At 41.9% G+C, this 27,123-nt stretch overlaps 1 protein-coding gene across 1 annotated transcript; it reads right to left on the reverse strand.

Moving 5' to 3' along the window:
• Positions 1 to 580: 580 nt before the first annotated feature.
• Positions 581 to 26,458, reverse strand: LOC148718098 (uncharacterized). The gene is made up of 31 exons (XM_088742448.1): positions 25,873 to 26,458; positions 23,823 to 23,849; positions 22,921 to 23,484; positions 22,538 to 22,613; positions 21,843 to 22,009; positions 20,622 to 21,245; positions 19,145 to 19,174; positions 18,217 to 18,846; positions 17,285 to 17,335; positions 16,048 to 16,611; positions 15,282 to 15,323; positions 14,303 to 14,929; positions 13,970 to 13,996; positions 12,934 to 13,572; positions 12,582 to 12,611; positions 11,283 to 11,849; positions 11,006 to 11,035; positions 10,178 to 10,813; positions 9,804 to 9,854; positions 9,143 to 9,685; positions 7,855 to 8,523; positions 7,304 to 7,351; positions 6,165 to 6,734; positions 5,865 to 5,882; positions 5,027 to 5,662; positions 4,288 to 4,338; positions 2,963 to 3,511; positions 2,013 to 2,681; positions 1,859 to 1,888; positions 1,115 to 1,346; positions 581 to 938 (listed from the first exon to the last, which is right to left on the reverse strand). The coding sequence occupies exons 1-31, from the start codon at positions 26,438 to 26,440 to the stop codon at positions 581 to 583; spliced, it is 10,323 nt and encodes a 3,440-aa protein (XP_088598574.1). The 5' UTR covers positions 26,441 to 26,458.
• Between the last annotated feature and the right edge of the window lie 665 nt (positions 26,459 to 27,123).

Below are 27,123 nucleotides of genomic sequence, written 5' to 3' on the forward strand. Positions count from 1 at the left end.
CAAATTCTATGTATATATATTCAAATGCACCGTAACATAATAATTACAACAAACTAAAGATAAAATAAAAATAATAATAATGATAATTGGAAAACAAAATAACAATAAATGTGATTCATAATAAATAAGATATATAACATATAACTAATTATTACTTGAAATGTTCTATTTGAAACCTTAACAATGAATAAATAACTATAAAAACTTTATCAATTACAAAATGCTTCGTTAAAAAGAAACGTCTTAAGCTTCAATTTAAAACTAATAATAGAACATAACGGAAAGTCAAAAGTTCAAACAAAAAATAGCCAACATAAAAAGAAACAAAAACCGAAAGAAAAGAAACAAGAGATTATCTTCCAAACTTTCTGAAATTTGTTTCGTTTTGAAGGGTTTGTGTACTTCCCACTACTTATCACTTAGGCCCAGGATTGAAGTCTTGAGCGAAATGAAAATTTCCCAATTGTCATAATTTGCGCCGAATTCTCTGAGCTATTCGTAACAGAAAAAAAAAAAACATGAGTTCATGGCGATCAATGTGGAAACTCAATAACCCTTAGGAAAGTCAGAGGACTCAGTATCACACGGTGATAAACTCACGTGTAGGTGTTGGTCGTCTAGGGCGACACACTTTCTCTTTGATGGCCTGAATAACTTTACCAAGCCGACTAAATCCAGCCGTAAAAACATTAAGAGGACTGGAAGCAATCATTTGAAGCTGACTTCTGCTAAACCGCGAGCCGATTCCCAGTGCGAATAACTCTACACCTTCTCTCTTAAGGCGCAAGGCAGGTCCTCGAACACGATCCGAGGAAGCACCGTCGGATAATATAAGCAGGGTGCGTTTACGCCCTCGTATGGCGCGCCTTCGGAACAGCGCACCTCGGACATATCTGAGAGCTCGTCCAATATAGCTTCCACGTCCTCTTGGCAGATATCTGGCAAGGATAAGAACAAGGTAAATCGCAGCTTGGATATTTCCGCCAGGGAGTGTTACAGTTTTATTGGCTGAAGAAAAAAGAGTTTGGCACGCGGAACAAAGTTTCGTCCACTCAAAATATGAAGAAATAGGCAAAGTGTGGAACAAATCACATGACACCAGTCTTACACAAACCTTATACGGTTGATGGCTCTTACAATCTGCGCTCTTGAGCCATATCTTTTGAATCCAAACACGAGTCTCGATCGAGAAGAGAACAGCGTCACACCCACTCGTGTTTGTCGCGTGGACAGGGGGAAGAAGCTGACCAAGGATCTCAAGAAGTCAATAACTTTTCTGAAGTTCCTTCGTCCGACGCTTCTGGAACCGTCGATAAGAATACCGAGATCCACCCGAGATCTGCATACTAAAGTATAGAAGATAATTAACAACACTCTATATGTCCTTGTGATGCCCTTCCCATTGGCAGTTAAATGGCAATCAATTTTCTCTGGCCTCCTCTTTATGCCTTGTTAGCGGAGACAATATGTTCCGTCTCAAAACCCTGTGATCTAACCAACCTTCCCCCCCCCCCCCGGGGTGATACTGGTCCCTTAATAATTGTCCCCTAAAAGTCTCCTGATGGTGTTTGAGAAATAAGAATAAAGTAACATGTTTAGGAAACATGCAATTTAAGGGGAATGAAGTCGCCCTACAAACTAAAATCTCTTGTTACAACACCAAAGTGGACTAACATACTAAATTCACGTATTTTGTAAAAGTGATTACGGTCTTAGCTGGAATAATTATGAACAGAAATGCGATGTTCATTAACAGCCATGAATCATTAAGTGAGTAAATTAGTATAGAGTTTAAAAAGGTGTTCAAAAAGTTACACGATAGAGAAGTTCTGAGAAAATACAAATATTTGACATCTACCTGGACTTGGAGTGGGCGGGGGTTTAGGAACTAGAATGAAAGAGAAATTCAATGTTTGGTAAGTAAAATAATGAAATACACTTGTATGAAAAGAAGTTAGAATAATGGGATAATTCAAAATATAACTAATATCGGAAAAGCTGGTGACACTTACCCTGTCGGAAGCATTTCTTCTGTAGGGCAACGATCTGAGGTCGCGTGAGAGCCACGTTAAACAGTTGCAGACACGCGATTCGTCCACGAAACACGCGACGAGAGCCAGGCTTTCGACCGATCATTATGGGATAATTGGTGGCCAATCCACTTGGGAACCTGCCAACATTTCTCTGGACAATCGGATAGCCGTTACACCACAAAGTCGCCAAACCGGTGCGGTGGTTGTAACTTGCTGCAACGTAGTTCCATGTCCTTGGTTTGAGCCCGCGACCAATCAGAGCTTTCACTCTACGGCCAGTCCTACTCCTTGGCATAAGCCGGAAGTAGAGTTGAGTGAGACGGGTTGCCCACAGATGGACTCCCCATCCCCTAGGGTTGAAATGAATCAAAGGTCCTGGAGATTCAGGATACACCCAGAGTATCATCGTCAGCGAGTACCGCGTGTCAAGACAACCATTGTTCGGGAGAACGGCATAGCTCACTCTTGTTCTTCCCCTTATCCGAGTTCTCCCTGGGAAGTAGTAAGCCCCCTTCGGGTGTCCGTCAGGTCCTTGGATGTAGGTAACACGTACAAGTCGTGCGGGAGGGTTCTTGTACTGACTGATGTCACCGCCTCGTACTGCACTTGTGAAGGGATACGTGGCTACAGCTCCTCTAGAAATGATGACTAGTAGAAAAATAAAATGAATAAATATATTCTGGGTTAATTTCTGTTGAGTTATTTTATCTTGTTCTTGCAAAGTGGCGTGTTTTCAAAGTTAAAATATAGCCAAGTTAAACTGAATACGATAAATTGAATTGTTCCAATATATTTGAAGTTTGAAGACATTCGATGTTTATCTGTCTGTCTATCGGTTGGCCGGTCAGTCAGTCAATTAGTCAGTTAGCGGATAGAATACTTCGAAGAAAAGGTATCAATTGTAACTCCAAATTTTTTTTTAGCCTTACCTGGGGAATGACACATCTTGTCCTTGATGGTTCTCACTATAGTCAACAAACTACGGACATTCGTGGAAAACACGTGGAACCGGTCTGTGGCGATTTTCCTCAAGTATCGCCCACTAGCCCGACCAAGGCCGACCGTGTACACTTCGACACCGGCAGCATGCAAGATTCTTGCCGGACGCACCACATTGTCACGTGATTCACCGGCAGTTACCAGTATAAGCACTCGTCTCCTGCCGCATGTGGGTTTGCCTTGGAACAGATATCTCTTAACATACATCAGGGCTCGCGCTGTATTTCTTCGTCTTCCACGCAATAGCGTCAACCTTCTAAGTTCTTGGTACACTTGCGCTCTACTGTGCGATCTACCAAAGCCGAACACCAGCCGCTGGCTTGAAGCGAAAAGGGTTAGGCCAATTCTTGTTTGTGACCTCTGGACATCAAATCGCCTGACCGTTTCCTTCACGTATTCGATGATGCGCTGAAAAGTAACGGATCCAGTTTTACGAGAGCCATCGATAAGAAAACCAAGGTCGATACGGGCTCTGCAGACTGAAATAAAAAAGAAATATGAGGAAAATCATTTTGACGATGTTTAAAGCAATTATAGTACATCTGGTGACAAACCAAGTAATCAGCGAAGCAACTTTTACGCCAGCTCATTCAACTGAGTGAAAAAGAACAATAAGGAAACCATTGAAAGGAACGAGGTATCCTTGCCAAAGCATGATTCCTTAACAAGGTATCCTTCACAAAGCGCGACTTCTTAACGCAAAAAGAGAGGTAACCTGGAATCGTATGATTTTTCTCCCCATAATCAAAACGTCTCCGCAACAATTTGTTACCTAACGCATTTTGAGACTCAAAAAAATTAAGTTGACCATTTGAACATAAAGTCTTCAAATGTGCGCCTGATTTATGGACGGCACCATTTTAAAAACAACTCTGTAACCTAGCCACGAACATGGTCACAAGGCGCGGTTCAGAAGCAGCTGCTGCTCGGTTATTCTGAGTCTAAAGCGGTGTTTGTGTAGCTCCTGATTGTAATAAAGACCGCAAAGAGATTGAAAAAAAAAAGGAAGAGAAAAGTGAGATTAAGTCGTGTCGCAGTAAAACCAAGTTGCTAAACAAAATTAAAAAAAACACGTAAACACCACTACAACGTCTCTGGCCTTCACTTGAGAATTAATTGTAAAATAGTGTATTTTAAAATAGTGTACAGTAGGTTTGTATTATGAGTTTGATTGACGGGGCTATGCACAGGTCAAAAAGGAAGTGAGAATTGAGAAGACTACACACACAGAGGAACAAACAACACATTTACTTACCTCTCGGGGGCGGAGTGGTTGGTTTGGTGACCGGCGTAGTTGGCTTAGGAACTTTAAATAAAAATTGATACACAATTGCATGTGATTATGATTCGTTGGTACGCGTTTGGTTTATTAGCTTCGCCGACCGGCAGGGACATCGCAACAGCTTGCGCGAATTACTGCGAACCCAGTAAACCCACCCATGCCAACCCAGGGGAGGACCGTCCATCACACAGTAATCTCGCGCGTGGGAAATTAACGTCTCCTACCCCCAACCCTGCAGAAGAGTAGAATGTCCAACCATTTTTTGATGTTATAGAAAGGTAGCAAATTCTTCTCAATTAATCTAAGACCTTGAGTGTTGGTCCGGCCGGGGCTCGAACCCTCGACCTCCCGCACAACAGTCCAGCGCACTATCCATTGGGCTAACTGGGTACTTACTAACTTTGTACCTACAAATGACCCACATTCTTGTGAACGATATCGCCAAACGGCGATCATTTTAGAAAAAAACTGCTATCTCCGAAATGGGAAGTCACCATGAAGATTTTTAGGTAAGTGATAACTTTCCAGTTGTGTTTACATCAGGAGAAGAGAAACCAATTGGAGAAAGACGCTAAAGAGGAAGGCCGTCAACACTGTCAAAGAGTTAGTTAAAGGACAATGAAACAGAAAAGTTATCTGCCTGTAGTTCAAGTTGAAACATTCTCTAGCCTACATGTACAACAGACTTCAGAATCTAGTTGAGCAACTTCACCTGGCAAAAAGCACTTCCTCTTGGCTTCAAAGATCTGTTTCCTAGTCAAAGCGACGCTGTAAAGCTGTAAGCAGAAGACTCTTCCTTTGAAATAACTGCGACTTCTCCTGATGGCTCCCAGTCTAATAGGATAGTTTGTGGAGAGACGTACTCTACCCAACCGCCGTCTTGCTACCGGATGAGAATTCAACCACAGCGTAGCAATACCAGACCGTTCGTCGTAAGTGGCACCAACATAATTCCAAGCTCGGTACTTAAACCGATTGGTTCTAAGGGGTCTAGTTGTGCGTCCATTGCGGTGCATAAAGCGAAGAAATAGCTGCCGATAGTTTGTCATCCATAGATGAACGCCGTAGCCATTCGGGTTGTAGTTCACAATTGGTCCCTTGCGGCCGTCATGGTACACCCAGATTAAGAAGGTTATGGAATACCTCGCGTCCAGTTTCCCACGGTTGGGGATTTCCACGTAGCTGTTAGGTCTTCCGTCAAACACCGTAGAGCCGTCCCTTCGGCCGTCCGGGCCTTGTCCGTATTTCACACCGACGATTCGTGCACTTGGATTTCTGCCTCGACTTATATCTCGACCCGCTCGCGCACGATCGAATGGGTAAACAGCCATGGTACTTGGGAGTCGAACTGAAGTTAAAACGAACTCATGTCTAAAACATCGATTCCATGAGTAGTTAAAGAGAGGTAAACGAATCGAAATCTTACCATGAAAAGATTGAATTGAAATTTCTAGCGAATTTAAAAAGTAAAAAAAAATTCAATTCATTTACATTTCTTAATATGACTTCAGCTAATATACGGTATTGAAATCTAACGAGAACTGACCTACCTCTTTGGGTTGTTGGTACTGCAAAAAAGCAGTGAAAAAGAATATCAGTTAAGATAGACAGTAAATTATATTGTTTAAATAAGTACAATACAGTTTGCCACCTTATCTTCTATATTCTATGACAATTTCAAAGATGGAATAACTTGAATTTAAGTGTGCAAGCAAACTAAGAAATTGAATCGAACATACACTATGTTCAATTTTTTTACACCATGTTCAATATTCTTACACTATGTTCAATAATTAAAATTATTAAACCTAGTATAAAAATATGTTGATGTTTACAACAGCAATGCTTACTTGGAGTAGGTACTGGCTTCTGGCAGGCTTTGGTTTTAATCTTCTGTATGAGTGTCCCGAGGGATCTAAAGGACGCCGTAAATACGTGATTATTATCAGTGGCAATCTGCCGCAACTGAGATATCCTGTACCCTCGTCCAATGCCAAGAACGAAGATCTCGCAGCCTGCATCGCGCAGACGGCGCGCCGGTCCACTTACACGGTCCTGGGAGATGCCGTCGGTAAGCACAATCGTCACCCTCTTTCTATTAGATGCAAATCTTCCTGGGTAAAGGTACCGTCGGGCAAATGACAAAGCCTTCCCGATGTAGGTGCCTCCTCGGGGATACCTCAGGTTCTCGATAGCTTTCAAGATGGTCGCCCTGGAGTAGTATTTATTGAAGCTGAAGATAGGTATAGCCCGGCGAGTGTATAGGATCACGCCAACATGGGTATCTCGACGAGAGATTGGAAAGAAGCTCACAAAAGACTTGATAAAGTTTAACATACGGGCAAAGTTCCCTCGGCCGTAACGTTCTATACTGGAGGAACCGTCAATGAGGAAGCCAAGATCAATAGGTACTGCACAAACTAAAGAACAAAACAAGAATATACAGGAGAGTAGGTAAAAACAGCAAATGCCAGAGAGACTGCGTTAAAGCTTTCTCACTGTTTTGAGCGGAGAAGTTCATTTAAAAGCGCCTGATAATAGCCTTTTTTTGTACTATTTGTTTCAATTAACCTGATCTTTCTAAGTTCACGCACCGGTTTAAATACGCTACGTGTAAGCTGCTAAAAGATTATAAACAGAAAGTTGTTGAATATACTCAAACTTAAACCAAATAATATTTTGCCCAAACATGTCGAAACACTATTCCCTTAAATTTCACGGCAAACTTTCGAAGCCCCTTCCTTTCCTTTCACTTGTCCACTGGTAAAATTGAAATTGTTGCCTCTTTTCCGAAGTTTTCGGGTTTGAAATCCCATTACCATTTAAAACTTTAAAAGTTAGCTAACCGCTAGCGCCTCCAAGCTTTCCCCTAGTAAAACCATTATGGAGAGAAGACGCGTATTATTGCCGAGTAAAACTTAAATTCAAGGTTTGCTACTTCTGTGGCCTTTCTGATTTCGAAAAATAACGACAAAGCTGTGAAACGTACCTGGTCGAGGAGTTGATGGTTTCTGAGTTGGTGCGGTGGGTACAACCACTAGAATGTTTAAAGAAACATTATATTAGAACTCTCAAAAACTTGTCAACACCTTTACAACCCAAACGGTTACTTATCAAGCAAATTATATCAAGGACAAGATGGCCAATCAGTTTCGACCACGAGAGCTATGGCACTCAAGATATTTTACATTATTTAACTTATGCATAGCAGACGTTGACGGACGGAATTTACGTTTTCACCAACAATCACACCCTCCAGCGCCCTGTTGTAAAAAGGGCAAATAACGCTATCCAGCGGATACGTTATACCAAAACGCACTGCACTATTCACTGGATAAGGATTTATCCACTGGATAGCGTCGTTATCCAATCTTCGAACAACCGGGGCCAGGTTTTTTTTGTCCAAAAATTGAGCGATATCTTATACAAAAGCAATCTACTAATAAATTAGAGACATCACGGTATAGAACGCTTCAAATGTCAATTTCAATCTAGTTTGATTAAATGCTAGTTTTAAACGCAGTTTATTTCTATTCCCACCTGGTCTGAAGCACTGCTTTCTCCTGGCGATGATCTGTGCTCTCGTCATAGCCACATTATAAATTTGCAAACACGCGATACGTCCACGAAACACGCGACGATCTCCAGGCCGCTGACCAATGACTATGGGGTAGTTTGTGGCTACACCCAAAGAAAACTTTCCGATATTCCTCTGAGACACAGGAAGCCCATTCAACCAAAGCGTTGCAAGTCCTGTGCGGTGGTCATAAGTAGCACTGATATAGTTCCATCTGTAAGGCTTCAAGCTCTGGGTGGTCAGCGGTTTAACATTACGCCGAGAGCCCCGCCTGGGCATTAAGCGGAAGTAGAGTTCGTTTGGATGAGTGAGCCACAAGTGAAGACCCCATCCCTTTGGATTGTAGTGCACAATGGGACCGGGTTTCTCCGGGTAAATCCATGCAATTATCGTTATAGAGTAACGGGTGTCCAGACATCCGTTGTTTGGGATCAGGGCATAACTGCCTCTTGATCTTCCCCCACGTCTTCGCACCCCTGGGAAAAAGAAAGCTCCTTGTGGATGTCCATCTGGGCCTTGAATGAATGAAACGCCAACAAGTTGTGCTGAAGGATTCCTGAACCTACTGACGTCACGTCCGCCTGAGGTGCTTGTAAATGGATAGAAACCGACCGCGCCACCGGAAGTGACAACTGAAGATAAAGAAGAGCGTTAACGCTGGAAAAACACGGGTAAACGTTAGTAAATTGCCACGTTTTCCGTGAATTCAACTTTTGTTTTCCGTACGGTGAACGCTACTTTTTTTGCCGTGGTTATTAAAGCCAAAACTCGCTGCGAGACAGGTCAACGAGACACGAGATGGGAACAAGTTGAAGCGACAACCTATTTCGAATAGTTTAGCGAATTTTTTGTGAATTTTTCTGCCCCTGAAAAATAAATTTGTCTCCATCACAGACTGTAAAAGATCAAACTACGTACGATGATGTGCGTCGCGATAAAAAAAGTAAGTAGCTCTGACTTTTACTAGAAGTAGTACACATGAGAGAGAACTTGGGAAATGATTTTTGCCATGTGTGTCACGCCATTATTGTGTAGCTGCCTTATTTTTAGACCGCCATTGTCCGCCACACTTACTTCTTGAGCTTTACTATCTGAGGACAGTTGACGAAACGCATTGGGACAGGATATACAAGGCGAGATATAACACGCAAAACCGATTCTAAAAGCATTAACGAGCAAGTAAACTTTTAAGTTACATGATTTGTTGGGATCAAAAGGCTAAAATTATACGACGACCAGAATCCCACTAACCTGTCGAACTGCATATTTTATCTTTAATAATCCGACTAAGCGACACCATCTGCCTGGCACGAACTCTAAACACGTGACTTGAGATGGTGGCAATGCGAAGCAACGATTGTCTCCTCACACTTCCAATACCAACAGCGTATAATTCCACTCCCGAAGAAAATAATCCTCTTGCGGACCTTGTGACCCCATCGCGGGACTCTCCAGTCGCCAGAACAACAAGAACCCTTCTTCGCCCACAGCGTGGTCTACCTCTAAACAAGTACCGTGCTGTGTAAGTCAGGGCTCTTCCAAGGTATCTACCAGTGCGACCGATGAGTCGGATCTGATCGATCAGTCTGTTAATTTGACTTGGATTGTTACTTCTTCCAAATCGCAAAAGGAGCCTAACTCTAGAGGTGTACTGCACGATGCCAACTCTAGTTTTCAACCTGGAAACTTCAAATAACCTGACTGCGTCTTTGAGGAATCGCAAAATGACACGGGAGCTATACCTGACGCGAGACGCATCCACCAGGAAGCCGAGATCGATACGCTGCCTGCAAACTAACAGAGAAGGAAGAAAAATCTTAAAGAAAAGCATTTGCAAATGACCTTAAGTTTCTCAAACGTTGACCTTTGTTAAAACAAGTATGATGAATATATTCTATCATGACAGGCTTACCACGTGGCGCTGGTTTTGGGCGAGGACTGGGGGGAGGAGTAGGAGAGGGAACTGCAAGAGAAGAGCTTTTTGTTAATACTTTCATCATCGTAAAACTTCATGTGCACTTTGCCACAACTTAAAACCTGTGTACCAGATTCAGATTGTCATCAACGAAAGCCAGACGCGCGCAAATCTTAATCTTCTCTACGTATTATTTAGAAAGAGCTCAGGGGATGAAGTACTCTTCTAACAAGCAGGAACAATCTCGAAAAGGAACAGGCTTCCCCTTAATTTAAAAGTTCCACAGAAAGCTAAAGGTCTTGAGAAGGAAGTCCATCGCCATTTCCATTAATTCTGCAAAAGCATATAAATAGAACACAAATAGCACAAACCTGGCAAAAAGCATCTCTGTTTGGCCGCGAAGATTTGTTTCTGGCTGAGGGCAGCACTGTATACCTGCGCGCAAAAGAGTCTTCCACGGAAATAGCGCCTGTCTCCTTCCCGTGCTCCAAGTCTCACAGGATAGTTTGTCGATAACTTTATTCGTCCTAAACGTCTTATTCCGACTGGTACTGAGTTGATGTAAAGCGTCGCCACGCCTGTTCTACCATCGTACTTTGCACCGACGTAATTCCACGCCTTGTATTTCATTCTTCCACTTGTAATCGGTGACGTGAATTTCCCTGAGCGTCGCACAAAGCGTGCGAAAAGTTGGCGTCGCCCTGTCATCCACACGTGCACGCCGAAGCCTCGTGGATTGTAATTGAATATAGGTCCTGATATCCCTGAGTGGTACACCCAGATAAGAATTGTTATTGAGTATCTTGTGTCCAGCTTTCCTGTATTGGGAATTTCGACGTAGCTGTTTCGTCTTCCATAGAAACGTAAGGACCCATCACGGCGGCCGTCCGGACCTGGAGCAGTGCCTACGCCCATTAGAGAGGCTGAGGGGTTCTTGGTTCGGCTGATGTCTTTTCCCCGCCTCAGACCATCCAAAGGGTACACAACTATGGAATCCGGAATATAAACTGCAAGATAATTTTTTGAAGGCAAAATGTTTGAGTTCAGAAAAAAAGGAAAGAAAAACATTGGGCAATGGTATCCCATTTCCTGTGACACGATCTTAGTGATGAAATTGTTGGGTAGATCAGAATAACCGTAACACAACGTTTTACTGGCTGAAACAATTAAAAGAAGTGCTGGTTCGAAGTGACACTTACTTCTTGTCGGTGTAGGCTTGCTTGGCCCTCCTGAAAAAGAAGTATAAAAAGTGAATACTTCGCCCCGATACAAACCCTTGGGTGCTATTTAGCTAAACGTGCACGAGTCTTTCTTTCCCTAGGCAGCAAGGGTTTTTACAAAGTCACATTTCTTCTTTAGCCTCCGCGTACATGTCTTCTATTTTCTTTACTTCTCGCAAGGAATTCCCATTCACTTTCTGTATTTATCTTTGTTCCCTATCCCGGTGGCACATCACAAGGACATTCATGCACTAACCTGTAGGTTGGATAAGCTGACAGATTTTGGACCTTATCATCCTTGACAAAGCAGCCAGTCCTCTGAAGGATACAACAGAAACATGGTTCCTGTCTGTGGCAATCTGCAGCAGTTGCCGTTTCCTAAGTGCTCTTCCGATACCAACAACAAAAACCTCAACGCCTTTTGCCTTCAGAAGCAACGCCTGACGCCCAACACGGTCCTGTGATATGCCATCCGTGAGCATAATCAAGACGCGCTTGCGATTCCGATTCCTACGTCCACTAAATAAGAATCTTCTGGCGTAGGCCAAGGCCTTGCCGATGTACGTCTTGCCACGAGGGTATCTGATGCTGTCAATAGCCTGTTGTACATGCGTGATGGTGTTCAGCTGACCAAATCTGAACAACGGTATAGGATTCGTGGAGAAGAGCACTGCACCCACACGTGACTGAGTTCTCGAAATGGGAAGCGTGACCACAACGGATTTTACGAAGCGAAGCATCAGCCTAAAGTTCCCTCGACCATGATATTCGATACTTCCAGAGCCATCAATTAAGAAACCAAGGTCTACAACCGTTCTACAGACTGAAAGGGCAAAGTAACGCGTGAATGGTAAGTAAAATAGGTCAGTCTACCCTTGGGCCAAACCATTTTGGAAGCTGACGGATCCAGCAACCGTCACAGGTACCCACCCACTTAGACAAGGCTGTCTAACATGTATGCTTTGGTTCTACTGGAGCTTCTACCCAACGTTCCACTAGAGCTTAAGGAAGGAGTTATAATCACAATTATTACAGTCATTGATGATACTGGATGAAGAATCCTATGTTGTGTAACAAGCAATTACATCAAAGATACCAGTCAGGGATGAAACTTGAGAGGAAAACTTCCGCGAACGAAGTTTAGTCGCAACAATTACCGAGCTCAATTGTCTAACAATGCCTAGAGAAAAGGAGTCACAGCATTTCGAAAGGAACTATGTTGAAATCTTAAAATTAAAAAAATATATATATGCAACCGCCTTCGAATCAGTCAGGAGTCATGTAGATGGTTATAAGTAGGGGCAAAGACTCCTTCGTCAACCGTGGAAGAAAATGTAAAGACTGGCTGGGATAAGGTAAAAATTCATAAGAAAGGACTGGTGCTAGGTGAAGAAGGTGATCAAAATATTTTATACAAAGTTGTATTTAGGATTGTTGTTTAAGTAAATACGTTCAGAATAGAGTTTTCAGTTTGCCTTTGCACCAAACGTCATGCTCACAGTCATTACTGTAAACGTTGTAAAAAAATAAAAAGAATAACTTTCATAAATCATACCTGGAGGTGGAGGTGTTGGTGGTGGTTGTCCTGTTGATTGTAAAATAAATAGAATGTTTTGATCAAGTAACCAATGTAAGCAATGAAACATCAAATTGCTGTAAACAAGTTATTCTCTTACTATCACACAAAAAGAAGTGTTCATCTCAATGTGGTGGAAAATGTGCTTGAGGTACAATTCAGTTGAACTCTAAGCTACTTCGCAGCCCAGATATGCTCTCTCCCAGTGTAAGCGCATGTGTGATTTTGTACTTTTATGTATGTCTTCTTGAGTTTGCCACATAAGTTGGTGCCTTAAAAACTTTTAAAAGTATAGGTGTGTACAGTTTGACAAAATTTGGACCAGGCTTACGTTTGAAACATCTCTTTGCAGCATTTATGACTTGCTTTCGGTTAAGTGCCACGCTGTAAACCTGAACACACGATACTCTGCCACGGAGGTACCGACGATCGCCAATCTTTGCACCCATACGCACGGGGCGGTTTGTCGCCAGACGAACTTTCCCGATATTGGACCGAACAACTGGTCGATTATTCACCCACAGTGTCGCCATCCCTGTGTTTCCATCGAAAGATGCACCAACGAAATTCCACGCTTTGTATCGCACGTTGTTTCCATGGGTAACAAGCGGTGTGGTGGGGCGACCATCCCGCCGGACAAACCGGGCAAAGAACTGTCGCGGTTTTGTCATCCATAAATGCACTCCCCATCCCGGGCCACGGTTGTAGTTAAAAATCGGACCCGCATAACCCATGTGCAAGACCCAGGCCAACACGGTTATGGAATTCTTTGCGTCTAGCTTGCCAGTATTCGGGAACTCCACGTAGCTGTTCCGATTCCCGAAGAATTCGGTTGCAGTGTTCGGCCATCCGTCGGGACCTGGTCCTGTTCTCACGCCAACAAAGGTACCACTAGGGTTTCGGTTTCCGCTGACGTCACGTCCCTGATATTGTTCATCGAGAGGGTAGATGGCAACAATTCGGGGAAGACCTGAATTAAAATCAGTGTAAAATAGTAAGTGGACGTACCAAATACAATTTTGCCACTTGGAGATAGGATTTATATTTGTGAGAAATCAGGCGAACAAAATCCGGCGCATACCAGCTGACGCTCAAAATCTGCAAGCACGATATTCTAACTGCGTAACGTTTTGAGGCAAAAATCGCAAATGGCGCAGGGTGATCGTGTCCCACTGCAAACTATAATGTCCCACTCATTCCGAATTATGATTTCGGTTTTAAAGTTATTGAAACCTTCTCAGCTAAACGGAAACGAAAAGTTCAAAGCCTAGATTGCAAGTGTGACTCCCTGGGCGGTAACTTTTACCCTTGAAATACAATGCGCTAAGAATACGTGATATGTTTTTGTAACAGTTTTTTGAACGTACCTGGTGTTGGTTTCGGTGTCACAGGTCCTAGAAGGATGAATAAATGGAAATTTGTTTAAGGTACACAGACTTGAGGAAAGTCAGTGGAAGTGCGCATGCTTTATACAGCCTTGAAAAATGTGTCTAAAGTCATCTATCTACCTCACAACATTTAAACTGTGGGCAGCAAACTTGGATGAGAAAGTATTCACCAGGCATAAGTGAAGACAAAGATATGAAAAATGCACGAAAAAATCTTTCCAGCGCGAATTGAAATCGAATTGAAGTAATTTGGAGGACTTCATGACGCGAATCACATACACTAGTGATGTCAGGTAAAATATATCAACTTACTTGCGCGGAAGCAAAATCTTTTGAGCTTCCTTATCTGATAAGAGTTTAGTGCAAGATTGTAAATATGAAGACACGAGATGCGACCTCGGAAATGCCTAGGGTCGCCTGGCCTTCGTCCTGAAATAGCTGGGTAATTCGTGGCCAGTCGTATTCTTCCAATGTTTTGTTGAGTGATTGGAACAGCATCCAACCACAAGGTTGCTAAACCAGTTTTCTGATCGTAAGTAGCAGCAATGTAGTTCCACACTCGCGAACGTATTCTCCTAGAGATCCTGAACGATTTTCTCCGGTTGCGAGTCACAAATTCCGCACGGATTACCCTTCGGCTAATCATACGGAGATTGACACCGATACCCCTGGGATAGTAATGAAATATCGGTCCAGCGCTTTCTGGGTAAAGCCACAGAAGGATAGTGATTGAGTTGTGTGTATCCAGCCGCCCAGTATTTGGGAAGTAAATAAAGCTATTGGCAAATCCTTGTAGTTGGTAAGAACCGGCCGGAAGCCCGTCAGGTCCGTTCTTAGAGACGACATTGACAAGTCTTGCAGGCGGATTTTTAAAGGGGCCTTTGTCTTTTCCACGTTCTATGCCATTTAATGGGTATACGCCCATAGCCGGGGGTGGTTCTGTTGAAATAAACGTAATTGGATTATTTAGCCAATAGAAATAAACGTAAACGGATTATTTAGCCAATAGTATACGTAGGAGTGATAAAGAGTGTGATATTTTTTTACAACTCATATTAGTTTTCCTCACTAAACGACGAAGCGATGAAAACATAAAAAGGTCAGTGGAGAGGGAGTTTGGTGTCAGTGTGTAATGGATAGTTGCTCACAGTAAACAAAAAAATGAACGCGAAACATTGGCAAAGACCAAGTCCAGAACACATCTAAGCATTTAGTGAATTGCAGGGAAACTGTGTGACACTATGTTCGGATTACCTGAAGGAAACTATCACCTGATTACAAAATTACTTACCGATCTTTGGTGATGGTTTTTTTGTTACATATGGTGAAGGTCCTGCAATCAAAGCAAATAAGCAAAGTCAGCATCACAACAACTGCTAACAAAACATGATGCAGCCACAACTTCACAAAATGTGCAGAATTTTCAAACGTTTTCAGTGATTAAAATCTCGCACATACGCCCCAATAGATAGTACAGTCTTAAAAGGCCCCAGTGGAAAGGAATGACAAGGACACATCGAAACCAGTCGCTAGACATTTTAATTTACCTAATCATTCTAAGCAACATATGGCAATCTGCGGTCTTTCCTTACACTTAGGTAACACGGAAAGCCGTAAAAATCTTGAACAAAAGCTCATCTTTTAAACCGGCAGTCTAAATCCCACAGGGATCAACGAACGTTTTTCATTCCACTAATTTATTCTTGTTTATCTCGTTGCCATGTTCCCACCAATAACGTAGCTCCATTTTCTGCCTTTAAAAGCACACACAACCCACAATTCCTCTATTCGCTCCGACGAAGGGCTAACGCTCGAAACGTCAGCTTTTGTAATCGTTAAGGTGGCCAATTTACCATTTCAACTTTGTTGATATATCCAAATTATTTCGTCACCCCCACCGAAGCAGCCCCAAACAGTTTCTTTCGAAACTATCAGCCTTTATTTAAAAGGCCCCAGTTCTGCATAACTTTGATTTATTTTAGTTGCCGTTTGTTTATATAGAGAACTATTAAAAAGGAAAATGACTTAGATCAACGACTATCGAATGTTTAACTTACTTCTTGTTGGTGTCGGTTTTGGAGTAGCCGCACATATCTTAGCCACCAGTTTGGGCAGGGTGGCTGTAATCCTCAATCTCACACCAGTGAACACGTGATGACGGTCATTCGCTATGGAAGACAACGAAGTCATACTGGTTTTTCCACCCATTCCAACCGCAAATATCTCGACCCCAGCTTGCCTCAGCATCTCGGCAGGCCGCCTGACACCATCGGATGATCTACTACCCGTGACAACAAGAAGGACTCGTGCACGAGAAGACGATCGAGACCCAGTGTACAGATATCTCTTAGCAAAGCGCAGCGCACGTCCTGTATAGGACCGTCCACGAGGAAAGCCGATCTTTTTGACCGCCGTTATCACATCATATTTGCGCGAGAAGGTACGGAAATTGGATACCGGAATTGGAGAGTTGGAATATGCAATGATACCGACGCGAGTATAGATCCTAGAAATGTCAAAATATCTGATGATCAGGCGTGCGAGGTAAATGACTTGGCTGAATCTATACCGACTGCCACTGCCATCCAGTAGGAGACCAAGATCAATCCGAGCTCTGCAAGCTAAAAAAACATTTTGAAATACATAGTTAATTCATTTTATTAGTATAATACGGTTTCTCTCACAAAGGTCACCATGATCTGATTAAAGCCAAATGAAAATTATTCCATACGATGCTTTTAGTCAATCTCCTCTAATGAAATTCCTTCACTGTCATTTCATAATAAGAATTATTAAAAACTAGATCATTGGATAATGCAATTCAAGACTTTTTATTGGCTTAGCCATTATGGTATATCAGCCAATATACCATATCTACAAATACGGCAAGCGTACGTGTCAGCTTAAAATTAAAAGGGAGCTAAAAATTGATAATTTTTAATAAAACAATTATTCCACTCGCGCTTGTTGGATATGAGATGATTATAGCCAACTCGGCGCTACGCGCCTCGTTGGCTATCTATCATCTCATATCCAACGCGCGCTCGTGGAATAATTGTTAATTAGTCACTTACTTTTTACTTGTCATAAAACACCACAAACTTAACGATAGGCGGGAAACGTACAAAGTGGAAAATACTTCTTTCAGATATCTATTTCATTTCACATTTTCAGGATAACCAAAGCTATACATAAAACTAAAGTCAATCAGTCCAAGCATAAAAGAAGTTTGGATCGTTTAAACAACTCTTAGATTTAAGTAGCAGCTTAAAGGGTTTAATGAATACAACTTACTTTTTCCATGAAGGGGTGGTGGCGTAGTTGGCGGTGCAGGGGTGGGGAAAGCTGAAAGATGTAATAATACAGAAAGAAGAAACAGTTATGTCGATCAAATATGCCTCCAAATGGTCCATTTTACAGTTGTGTGCTTGATTGCCAAGCCTTTGAACAGGAGTGAGGCTAAGGGTGACCTTGTTGTGATAAAAATGTTGCTGCTCTTCAAATTTAGTTAATTTGTTATCCTGCTAACCAGACACTGGTCTCTATCACAACAATGTCACCTTCAGCCTCAATCCAAACCAAAAGTTTGGCAACTGTCAAAGTACACAACTATAAAATGGCCTATTAAGAGACAAACAACGAAAAAGAACAAGTCAGCTTAATGAAAACAAAGTGGTCTTAATCCCTTACACCTTAACATACTCTCTACTTATGATGCACGATCCTCGCAGCAGAAAGCGCTATTTATGCAATAGTGAAAATCAGACCTGAAAAAAGTCAGGCCTGGACGGGATTCGAACCACTGACCTCTGCGATACTAGTGCAGCGCTCTACCAATTGAGCTAACAAGCCAACTGGGAGCAGGCCGTTAAGTTGATTCGTAATAAACCCGTGATGATAAATCAGATACAATGAATATATGAAGTTCATATTCTTTGAACTGCGGTACTAGATACGTATGATGCAGGATCGTGCATCATACGTATCTCGTACCGCAGTTCAAAATATATGAACTTCATATTTTCATTGTATACTCTCTACTGTTCTCTATAGATTTTCCAAGGTGCTGACAAGGATCATTTGTTTAACAGTCAAGAACTTCTCTAGTTGGTAGTCATTCTCTTTTCTCTTATGACCTTAATGTGAGTTTCAGGGGTGATATTGTAAGGAGAAATTAGATGCTGGTCACTTTTTTGGGGTCAAAGCATTAAAAGGTTTGTACTCACCTTTAAAACAAAGTTTCTTAGCGATCCTTATCATTCGTAATGAAAGCGCTACATCATAAACCTGCATACACGTTATCCAACCACGAAAGTTGCGATTATCCCGTATCTTTGCGCCCATCCTAGCAGGATAGTTTGTTGATAGACGTATTCGACCAATAGTCTTAGTAGCGACTCTTTTGTCGTTGACGTACAATGCTGCATTTCCCGTGGTATGATCGTACGTGCAACCGACAAAACTCCAAGATCTGCGCCTAAGGATTCGACTGATCAGCGGCTGTGTCATAGCTCGCGTGCGCCGCACGAAACGTGCAAATAGTCTTCCTGCACGTGTAATCCAAAAATGGACGCCAAACCCTCTGGGATCGTAGTTAAAGATAGGCCCCGCACCTCCATGGGGGTTGATCCATGCCAAGAGAGTGATGGAGTTCTGGGTGTCAAGTGGCCCAGTGTTAGGGAACTCAATAAAGCTATTAGACTTCCCTGAGAAACTGTAGGAGCCACCACGTCTACCATCGGGACCGGGCGCTGGTTTTACGTTAAATAATTTTCCCGGTGGATTCCTCTTGGGACCAACGTCATAACCTCTGTAATTCACCGTCAAGGGGTAGAACGCAACAGCATTCGGGAGCCCTGTAAAAGGAGGACAGGTTTATAGTTCACGTTCGCGAACTACACTGTAAACTAATATTACGTATGAAGTTATGATTAAGAAATACTGGTGTCGTACTTTTGTTTTAAGCTTTAGTAGTTATTAGTGTATTTTACACACCATAATTGGTTAATACGTGAGTAATGAAAAGTAGAAGAAATTCGTCATATAATGATGTTAGCTTACTGAACAATGTTACCAAATATGAAGCTTAAGGCTATAACATTCAACGGGGAAGAACTTAAAGAACGTGATGATAAAGTCAATCTAACTACTTACGTGGAGGTGGCTTAGGCTTCTGAGTTGGACCTACAAATGAAAGTAAATATCAAACATTAGTGCTACGTAAATGAATAATAACACTGACTTTGAGCCAGATACACGAGTGGCTAAATCTTGCACGCATTTTGATTGGTTCTTACTTGTGATCTAATGCAAAACAAACGCATAGATGGCGTCACCATGAAGAAAATTTTGCTTTTTTTGTCATAGAAAACAAATAGACTTTATGTTGAAGTTGGCCTGTACAGTAGTACATCACATAAGACGTAATCACTTAGGAACATCAGTAACACACTCAGCTGTGCCTTGTGTGTCACTTTTGAGTTCTCACCACGTCTTGACGTCATATGTGATTTATTACTAAACAGACGCACGGCAACATGGAATCTATTTGTTAACCGTTTAAATCCCAATATCTGATTGTAAATTCTCCCCTTAAGCTATTGCACATTGCCTTGTAAATTAGTTGTGAGAATCTGGTAGTAGATCAAGATAACTACTTCTACCTGACAAGTTTGAGTATTCTCATTATCTAGATAATGTATGAATATTCAGTGGCGGGTCCAGAGCTTGAGCTAAGTGGGGGCTCGGTCTTTTTGTGTGTGTACACCTGCCGGCTTTTCTTCCTTCTTCGTTTATATCTTACCCAAAATAAGGGTAAGGGGGGGGGGGGGGCGGAAACCTCCCCTAGATCCACCACTGATAAATGTTTAACCACTTCTGGAAGTTAGTATTTGTAATCAAATGGCGACGAGTGAAATTAGGAAATAATAGCCCATTTCCGAATTACCCTTGGCCTCTTTTTCAAAACGAGGCCTGGTGCTCAACCATTCTTGTGAAAATGAGTTTAATTTGCATGTGAATGAAAACTTATAATCATATGAAAGGATGAGCACCGGGACTCGTTTTGAAAATGAGGCCATGGGTAACTCGGAAATGGGCTATTCCACGCGCGTTTTGTCAAAATTCTGATAATTTCCCGAGCCTTTAGTGAAATTATTTCCTAATTTCACGAGAAAACCATTTGATTACCTTTTAATATCGTGTGTAACAAATTACGTCTTGTTTACACACGGAGGCGCAAACTTGCTCGAGTACTTTATTCAACTGCTCGGGAAGAATTATCTCCAGGTTTTTCTCAAGGCTATTCTCGTCACACCACTTCTCAAAAACTCGCACCCAGTTAATTGCGCTCTTTCGCGTATTTAAATTTTCGGCCGCTTCTTTTAATTTCGTAACTTCTTCAAGGGTCACCGTCTTAAATCTCGACGCCATCTTGGCTCTGATCGAGATACAAGAGATGTTACCATAGCAATTTTGTAATTTCACATGTGAAATGAAAAACTGACGCTGAAATTTCGAGCCAAAATTAAGGAGTAATTTGTCACCTATGATATTAAAGGGCTAACTAGATACGAGCGGAGCTCTAGTTGGCTACCACTTAAATATGTGTAACACAAGGATTTTTACTCACGTGCTCGGAAGCAAACTCTTTCAGCTCTTTTTATTTCAGGACCAGACAAAGGTACACTATAGACTTGCATACAAGAGACCCTTCCACGAAAGTACCGCAGGTCACGTGGCAATGCCCCCATTCTTACTGGTCGATTGGTAGCTAGACGAATGCGACCAATGAACAGGGACTTAACAGGTTGAGAGTCTCGCCATAACGTTGCAATTCCTGTCCTTTCGTCATACGACGCTCCAACGTAATTCCACCTTCCAGGTCTCAAAGTGCGACTGATCAACTGTCGGGTTGGTCTCCCTGTGCGGCGAACAAATCGCACGAATAGAGTATTCGGTCTGACGACCCAGAAGCGAACTCCACCCGGAGAAAAATGAAATATTGGTCCAGAACCTTCAGGGTAGACCCAGGCGAGGAGGGTCAAGGAATATCTAGAATCGAGCTTTCCCTTGTTGGGAAAATCTATGTAACTGGTTTTTCTTCCGTTGAAATAGTAAGAGCCATCGGGCAGCCCATCAGGACCAGGCGCGGGGCGTACGTTGTGTAATCTTCCTTCAGGGTTCTGGCTAGAGCTGATGTCTTTGCCTCTTGTTTTTCTACTAAGCGGGTAGAACGCAACAATACGGGGAAATCCTGCAAATATGAAACAGATTCGATAGAAATAGAAAAACGACATTATTTATCTATTTATTTATCTATTAACTTCTCCATTGTTTATTTTTGTTGTTTGGCATATATCATCTAGGGGCCCTTTCCCCGAAAATTTCAGCGTTACCAGACTAAAGATTCTCGTGTGCTGTAAGGAGCAAGACATTTCCGGATCTCAAAAAACTGGGCATGTCGAAAAGATTTGCATTATATTCAAAATTTCAGTGTGATTGCAGTCTGTAAGCCACATGAAGTAAAAATTATTTGTCTAGTAGTGGAAATCGAATGAACGCATGTGCATATCCTAATACAAGACTTGTTTAAAGATTTCCACAAATGATAGGCGACAATTTATGTGAACTGAAAACAAATTACAAGCACGAGATTATATAGCACCCCTTTGTTTGGTTATCTTAAAAAAAAAAAAAGCATTTCCCCGTGCATCTCACTCAACCCATTTAACATAGTGTTTCAATTCCTGGAAGATCTGCACTTACGTATCCTTTTAGTAGGCTTCGTAGTCGGTTCTGAAATCGAAAGAGAAATGGTAAGAGAACGTGTCACTTTAACACTAAACTGTACGTTCACCATACACAGTAACTGTGCATACTCCAACTAAGAAACGAGACCACTTTAGTGGATTGGTATTTCTATCCTTGGCAAGGGATGATTCCACGACCATTTGTTCCGTGTCCAGTCCACTATAGTTTAAAAACTGATATTGCGGTATGTCACTATACTGGCCCAGCCTACGTTTTCAAATGGTTTTGAAATGATCACAACTACCAATCAGAGCAAAGATTATTATCAAACGAGCCTGTGAGAACTCAGGGTGAAAAAATGAACAAACTGGCTGTAAGTAAAGTTTGTTTACGAGCCAAATGGCCCATGAGGCTGGTGCTTAACTCCTTATTTCTACTCCCCTCTGGATGGGATGCTGGTCCGTCCCGGGTTACTCCCCAGCATTAAATTCGCCGGTACCCATTTAAACACCTGGGTGAAGAGAGGCACTGTGAGAGTAAAGTGTCTTGCCTAAGAACACAACACAATGTCCAAGGCTCAAACCCAGACCAGTCGATCTGGAGTGGAGCGCACAAACCATGAAGCCACCGCACCTCTCACGAACTGACTGAGGCGCAGGAAAATATGTGATCGAGTCGCGATTACTATTATATGTGCATCTGTTAGTCGAGAGATAGCCCGGGTTTTGTATACCAAAACCTGGGAAAACCCGGACTGCTTGCAACACTGTTGAGACTTTAGCTGTTTTAAGTTACCACTCACTTATTGGGGGTCTGGTGATGGGACAGAGGCACACACGATGCTTGGCTGGTAAAAGATTTCCTCCAGTGCCTGAAAATAAACAAGACGAGTTGGATTGCTTGCGTGAACTCAAAGTCTTTCCCCATCGCACGTTTAAGCAAGTTTGATAACTTGGGGTAAGTCAAGCCACATCGGTGTCAAACTAGTATCAATTCAAAATCATTTCGTTACCCATTTCTTTTTTCTTAAAAAGATGTTCATTTCCTGTGTAAAATTGGAAAGATACACAGACAGGTCCCAATCTTAAGCTCGAGATAACGGGAAGAGGGAAACAAAGTCCTCAAGATTCGAAATAATGCGATTTTTTTTTTGTATCAAAGGAAAAAAAGTTACGTACCTAAGCAAATTGCGTTCCTGAGTTCGTTAACTACGATTCCCAAATGAGTCCAGTCCGCGGTAAAGATGTGATTTCTCCGAGGAGGAGAGGCCATGATGTCTAACTGACGACCATTAATATATCGTCCCACCCCTAGACAGTAAATTCTTACTCCACGGGCCTTTAAAGCGTTTGAAGGTCCTGAAACGTCATCCATCGAACTTCCATCGGTTATGACCACTACTACCTTAGTGGTCCTCGAACGCCTGGTGTTCTTACGGAACATCTGGTTTTGCGCCATCAATAACGCCCTACCAATACGGCTTCCTGATTTGGGATAACGAACCCCCTTGTTGAGCTTGTTGAATATGGCACCGTTGTTTGTGTAGCTATTAAAGCCAAAAAGCTTATAAGGCCTGGTACCAAACACAATGGCCCCAACTCGCGTGTTTGTTCGGGAAACTGAAAAACCGAGGACAACATTACGGACGAAGTCGATCAATCGTCGGAAGTTTCCGATGCCATATCGTTCCACGCTCGCCGAGCCGTCGATCAAGAAAGCAAGATCTATGGCCGTTCTGCATGCTATTGAAACAGGAAAAAGAACATTTAGGCGACGTGATGCCCAGTGGCATAGAAACTGTGATAAACTATGGCTTCTTATTAAGAGTTAATTGAACTTCATTTGCGTTTCTAGCAGGGGGGGGGGGAGTTTGGGTCACCTTCACCTTTGAGAGAAATATTTTTTTTAGTAAATCCTCAAACGGATGTAGGGGATCCTACCTAGATGTTAAGAAACAGGTGGATACGAAAGATCTTGGTAAGAAAAAGTGATATAAGTTACGCTGAACATTACGATGAGTTAGAACGAAGGGGGGTAGAAAACCTAAGCCACAGTATGATGATTATAGAATTTTACTTACTCATTGGCGCTGTTGGCTTTAAAGTTGCTGAAAGAAAGAAGAGTTGATAAGAATTGATGAGGGTCAGATTCATTCCAAGACTGAGCAGCATGATCTTTACGCAAAACAATTACCAAGCTCCTAGACGAATTGACATCCAGTGACCATGTTCAATATATCTGTAAACTATCATAATAATAAATCGGAATAGCCTATTTGATGCACTTTCCTACTTTTCCCCATTTTAATGCACATGACGAAGAGGTTTAAAAAAAAAACTTAAAGTGGTGATTTTGTTTTATCAAAACACGATGGTTAAATATTGTATCTCTTGAGACGCTGGATTGGAAATAACAGGGTATATCTCAACTTCGGTCACTCAAATGATAATACAGGTAAAACACATTTGGAAGCCAAACCAGAAAAATCAAACTCTACACAATGCAAGGCGGTAAAACGTTAAAGCTAGTCTGAATTCGCAGATCCGTCATGCGTGACTAACAATAATAAAAGATTGCGTTACTGACGTTCATAGAGATAATTTTGCTTCAGACGAAAAAAATATTAGCAATGTATGTTAATTTAGTCTTTCTACTTTGGAATAACCTCTATTACATGGTTTTTAAGCATAAAAAAAAACATGAAAACCCAGAAACAGTAAAAAATATATGCCTGGAACGTGCACGACAACACAGCACTGCTATACAAAAACAAAAGTGTAGCCACCGTGAACAATTCTAATTTTACAATTATCCCTCAAAATCGCTCCTTCAGATGCCAGATGTCTTACATTGTAAATGGTATATTACTTAAATTCCTAGAAAAGTATCGAACGGACCATCACTGAACTCAATCTTGGCTTGAATAAACAATTCACAAACATAAATCCGACTCAATCGATCCGCAATGTCAACAACTCCGACGTAAAGAAAACAATGTAAATACCTGCAGCTTTGCCCAGCTATTTCTGAAAAATACATCTTGAATGTCGAGATGAATATAGATCAGAACAAATCTGCTGGCTGTATTGTCAATAAACCGAGAAAACTGAAGGATCGTGGCTGGGAAACGATGCCGTTCATAGACCAGCGGGAAAATTGTGTGACACGAGCGTGACGGTCAGCTGCACCGAAGGTATGTTATGTATGTCATCATATAGTATACCGTGTATGTGATCATAAAGTAGTATACCGTGTAGTCCTAAACGTTCCGAAAAAAGGTTAACTTCTGCTGGGTTATTTCGTGACTTCAAACATTGAAAAAAAAAGGAATAATACGAAAATTGACATCATTAAATACATTTTTTGCTCACTGATCTACCACTAGAGAATTCAATCTTGGAGAAAAACGAGGAATGACCTTTCCCACACGGCATAAAAATGTTCCCACTTGAACCACACACTTACACTTAAGGTGATTCACTAATCACGCGTGTCAGTTCATCGGTTGACGGTACATTTTGCAGTAACTGGAAGCAAAGTAACACTTAAAAAAAAAAAAGTGATAGGTAGAAATTCACGTGCGTGAGGAACAATTTGATTTATAATTTGTGGAGCATCGCGCAATTTGTTAACGACATCGGCTCAAAACGTTCCGCGATTCGTTGCTTTCAAGGTCATAATATGTGCATCATCGTGTAACGGGATTCGTGCAAAGTTTTAGCTATACCTTTATTCCCCTCGATAACCTTGTTCCAATTTCTCCAATTAAAAGGAGATAATTTGTTCACCAAAATTATGCAATAAAAAATATAGGTCACCGTGTTTGCTTAAGAGCTAAAGACCATCGTATCTCTTTACTTGGTCCATTGATTTAAGAACAATACCGTGTTCTCGGAATGGGCGAGCTTATTCGCTTGATTGGGTGATTTTTATGCGCAGTACAGAATGCGCAGTGAAAAACCGAGGAACCACCTTAAAGGGCTTCAAAAGGTTGTCTAACCTGCGAGCAAGCCTTCCTTAATGCCGCTGTAGTTAAAGCTGCGGGCAAAAAAAAAAAAAAACACTCTTGCAGAAGCGCTCACAATGAAGGGATGCTCGCAGGTTACAAGTTATCGTGCTTCAGTACTCACGACAAACTGGGCATCTTCCTCTGAACGGCGTGACAAGTTTTGGTCTTGGCGGGCTTACATTGAAAACTTCTGTTTGAGAGGGATTGTCCTCATCTATGGTATCGTTACTCTCTTCGGCGACAGTTGCTTCTGTTATGTTAGCTGGAATTTCTTTCAGCAAAGCTTGCTTGTCTGCCTCGTTCTCTGCCACGACGGCGTCTTCTTCTACTTCATCTTTAAAAGGCTTCAGGTCCGGTTTCCTTGCGCTGTCGACGGATTCTTTCTGAGGCTCCGTCCAGGGGTTGAGCTCTGAGGATTGGTTCACTTCTGCTTTGTGTGCAACGGGTGAAGACGTTAATTGCACCGCTGGAGGCAGTGTATTTGCAGCTATCGGCTGTGTTGTTGGTGGTGCTGTCGGGTTAGGGTTAGCTTGAGCTATGCTTTCCTTGGAAATTCCACTCTCTGTTTCGTCGCTCTTCTTAGGAATGGAAGCGTTGCTGTTCAAATACCTATATCGGAACAAAAAGAAGTTTTTGAAATCGACTAGACAACGGCTAGCATGAAGAACATTCTGTATCTTGACGTGCATTCATTTAAACCCCACCCCCCCCCCCCCCCACCTTGTTAGTACTGACAAGTAAGGACATATCTTATAGTAACAATACTCACTGGTAAACTTCGTTTCCCCAAGGTCCTCCTTCTCCATCAGCTGAGGGAAGAAAACGCAGTGGTTTAATCATAAATCAGTGGAAACAAGAGAGAGAAATCGCGCAAAAAACTCATGACAGGTGATCATCAAAAAATGAGTATTAAATGCTGTTTTTGAACAGCAGGAAAGGCGAAAAGAGAACAGAAAAGATGCCGAATGAAATAATAAAATAATTAAGATAGCAATAATAATCATAATTGTGATAATAACAACATTATTGATAGGAATAATGCATAATGATAATAACGATGAAACTAAAACGACGATAAAGGAATTAGGTTTTATATACGTGTCTACTGACTGGCATGATGTTTTTCTCGAAAAACTGTTCGCAACTTGAAACAGAAAATGTCCGAAGACAAATATCAGTGCATATTTTCGCGTCAAATAGAGGCTATTTTTTATTTAGAGAACAGATACTCGTCTCGTGGAGTCTTAAATAATTATATTGGCGAAGTCAATGCTTCCTGAGGAAATAGTTAGGATCCGTCCAGTAGCAAAAAGAAAGGGTAGGCGAGAAATGTCGTTGGGAACTTAAAAGAAACTGTCCGCCAACGGTGGAG

Source organism: Stylophora pistillata, chromosome 13 (assembly GCF_964205215.1).
Source record: "Stylophora pistillata chromosome 13, jaStyPist1.2, whole genome shotgun sequence".
NCBI lineage: Eukaryota > Metazoa > Cnidaria > Anthozoa > Scleractinia > Pocilloporidae > Stylophora > Stylophora pistillata.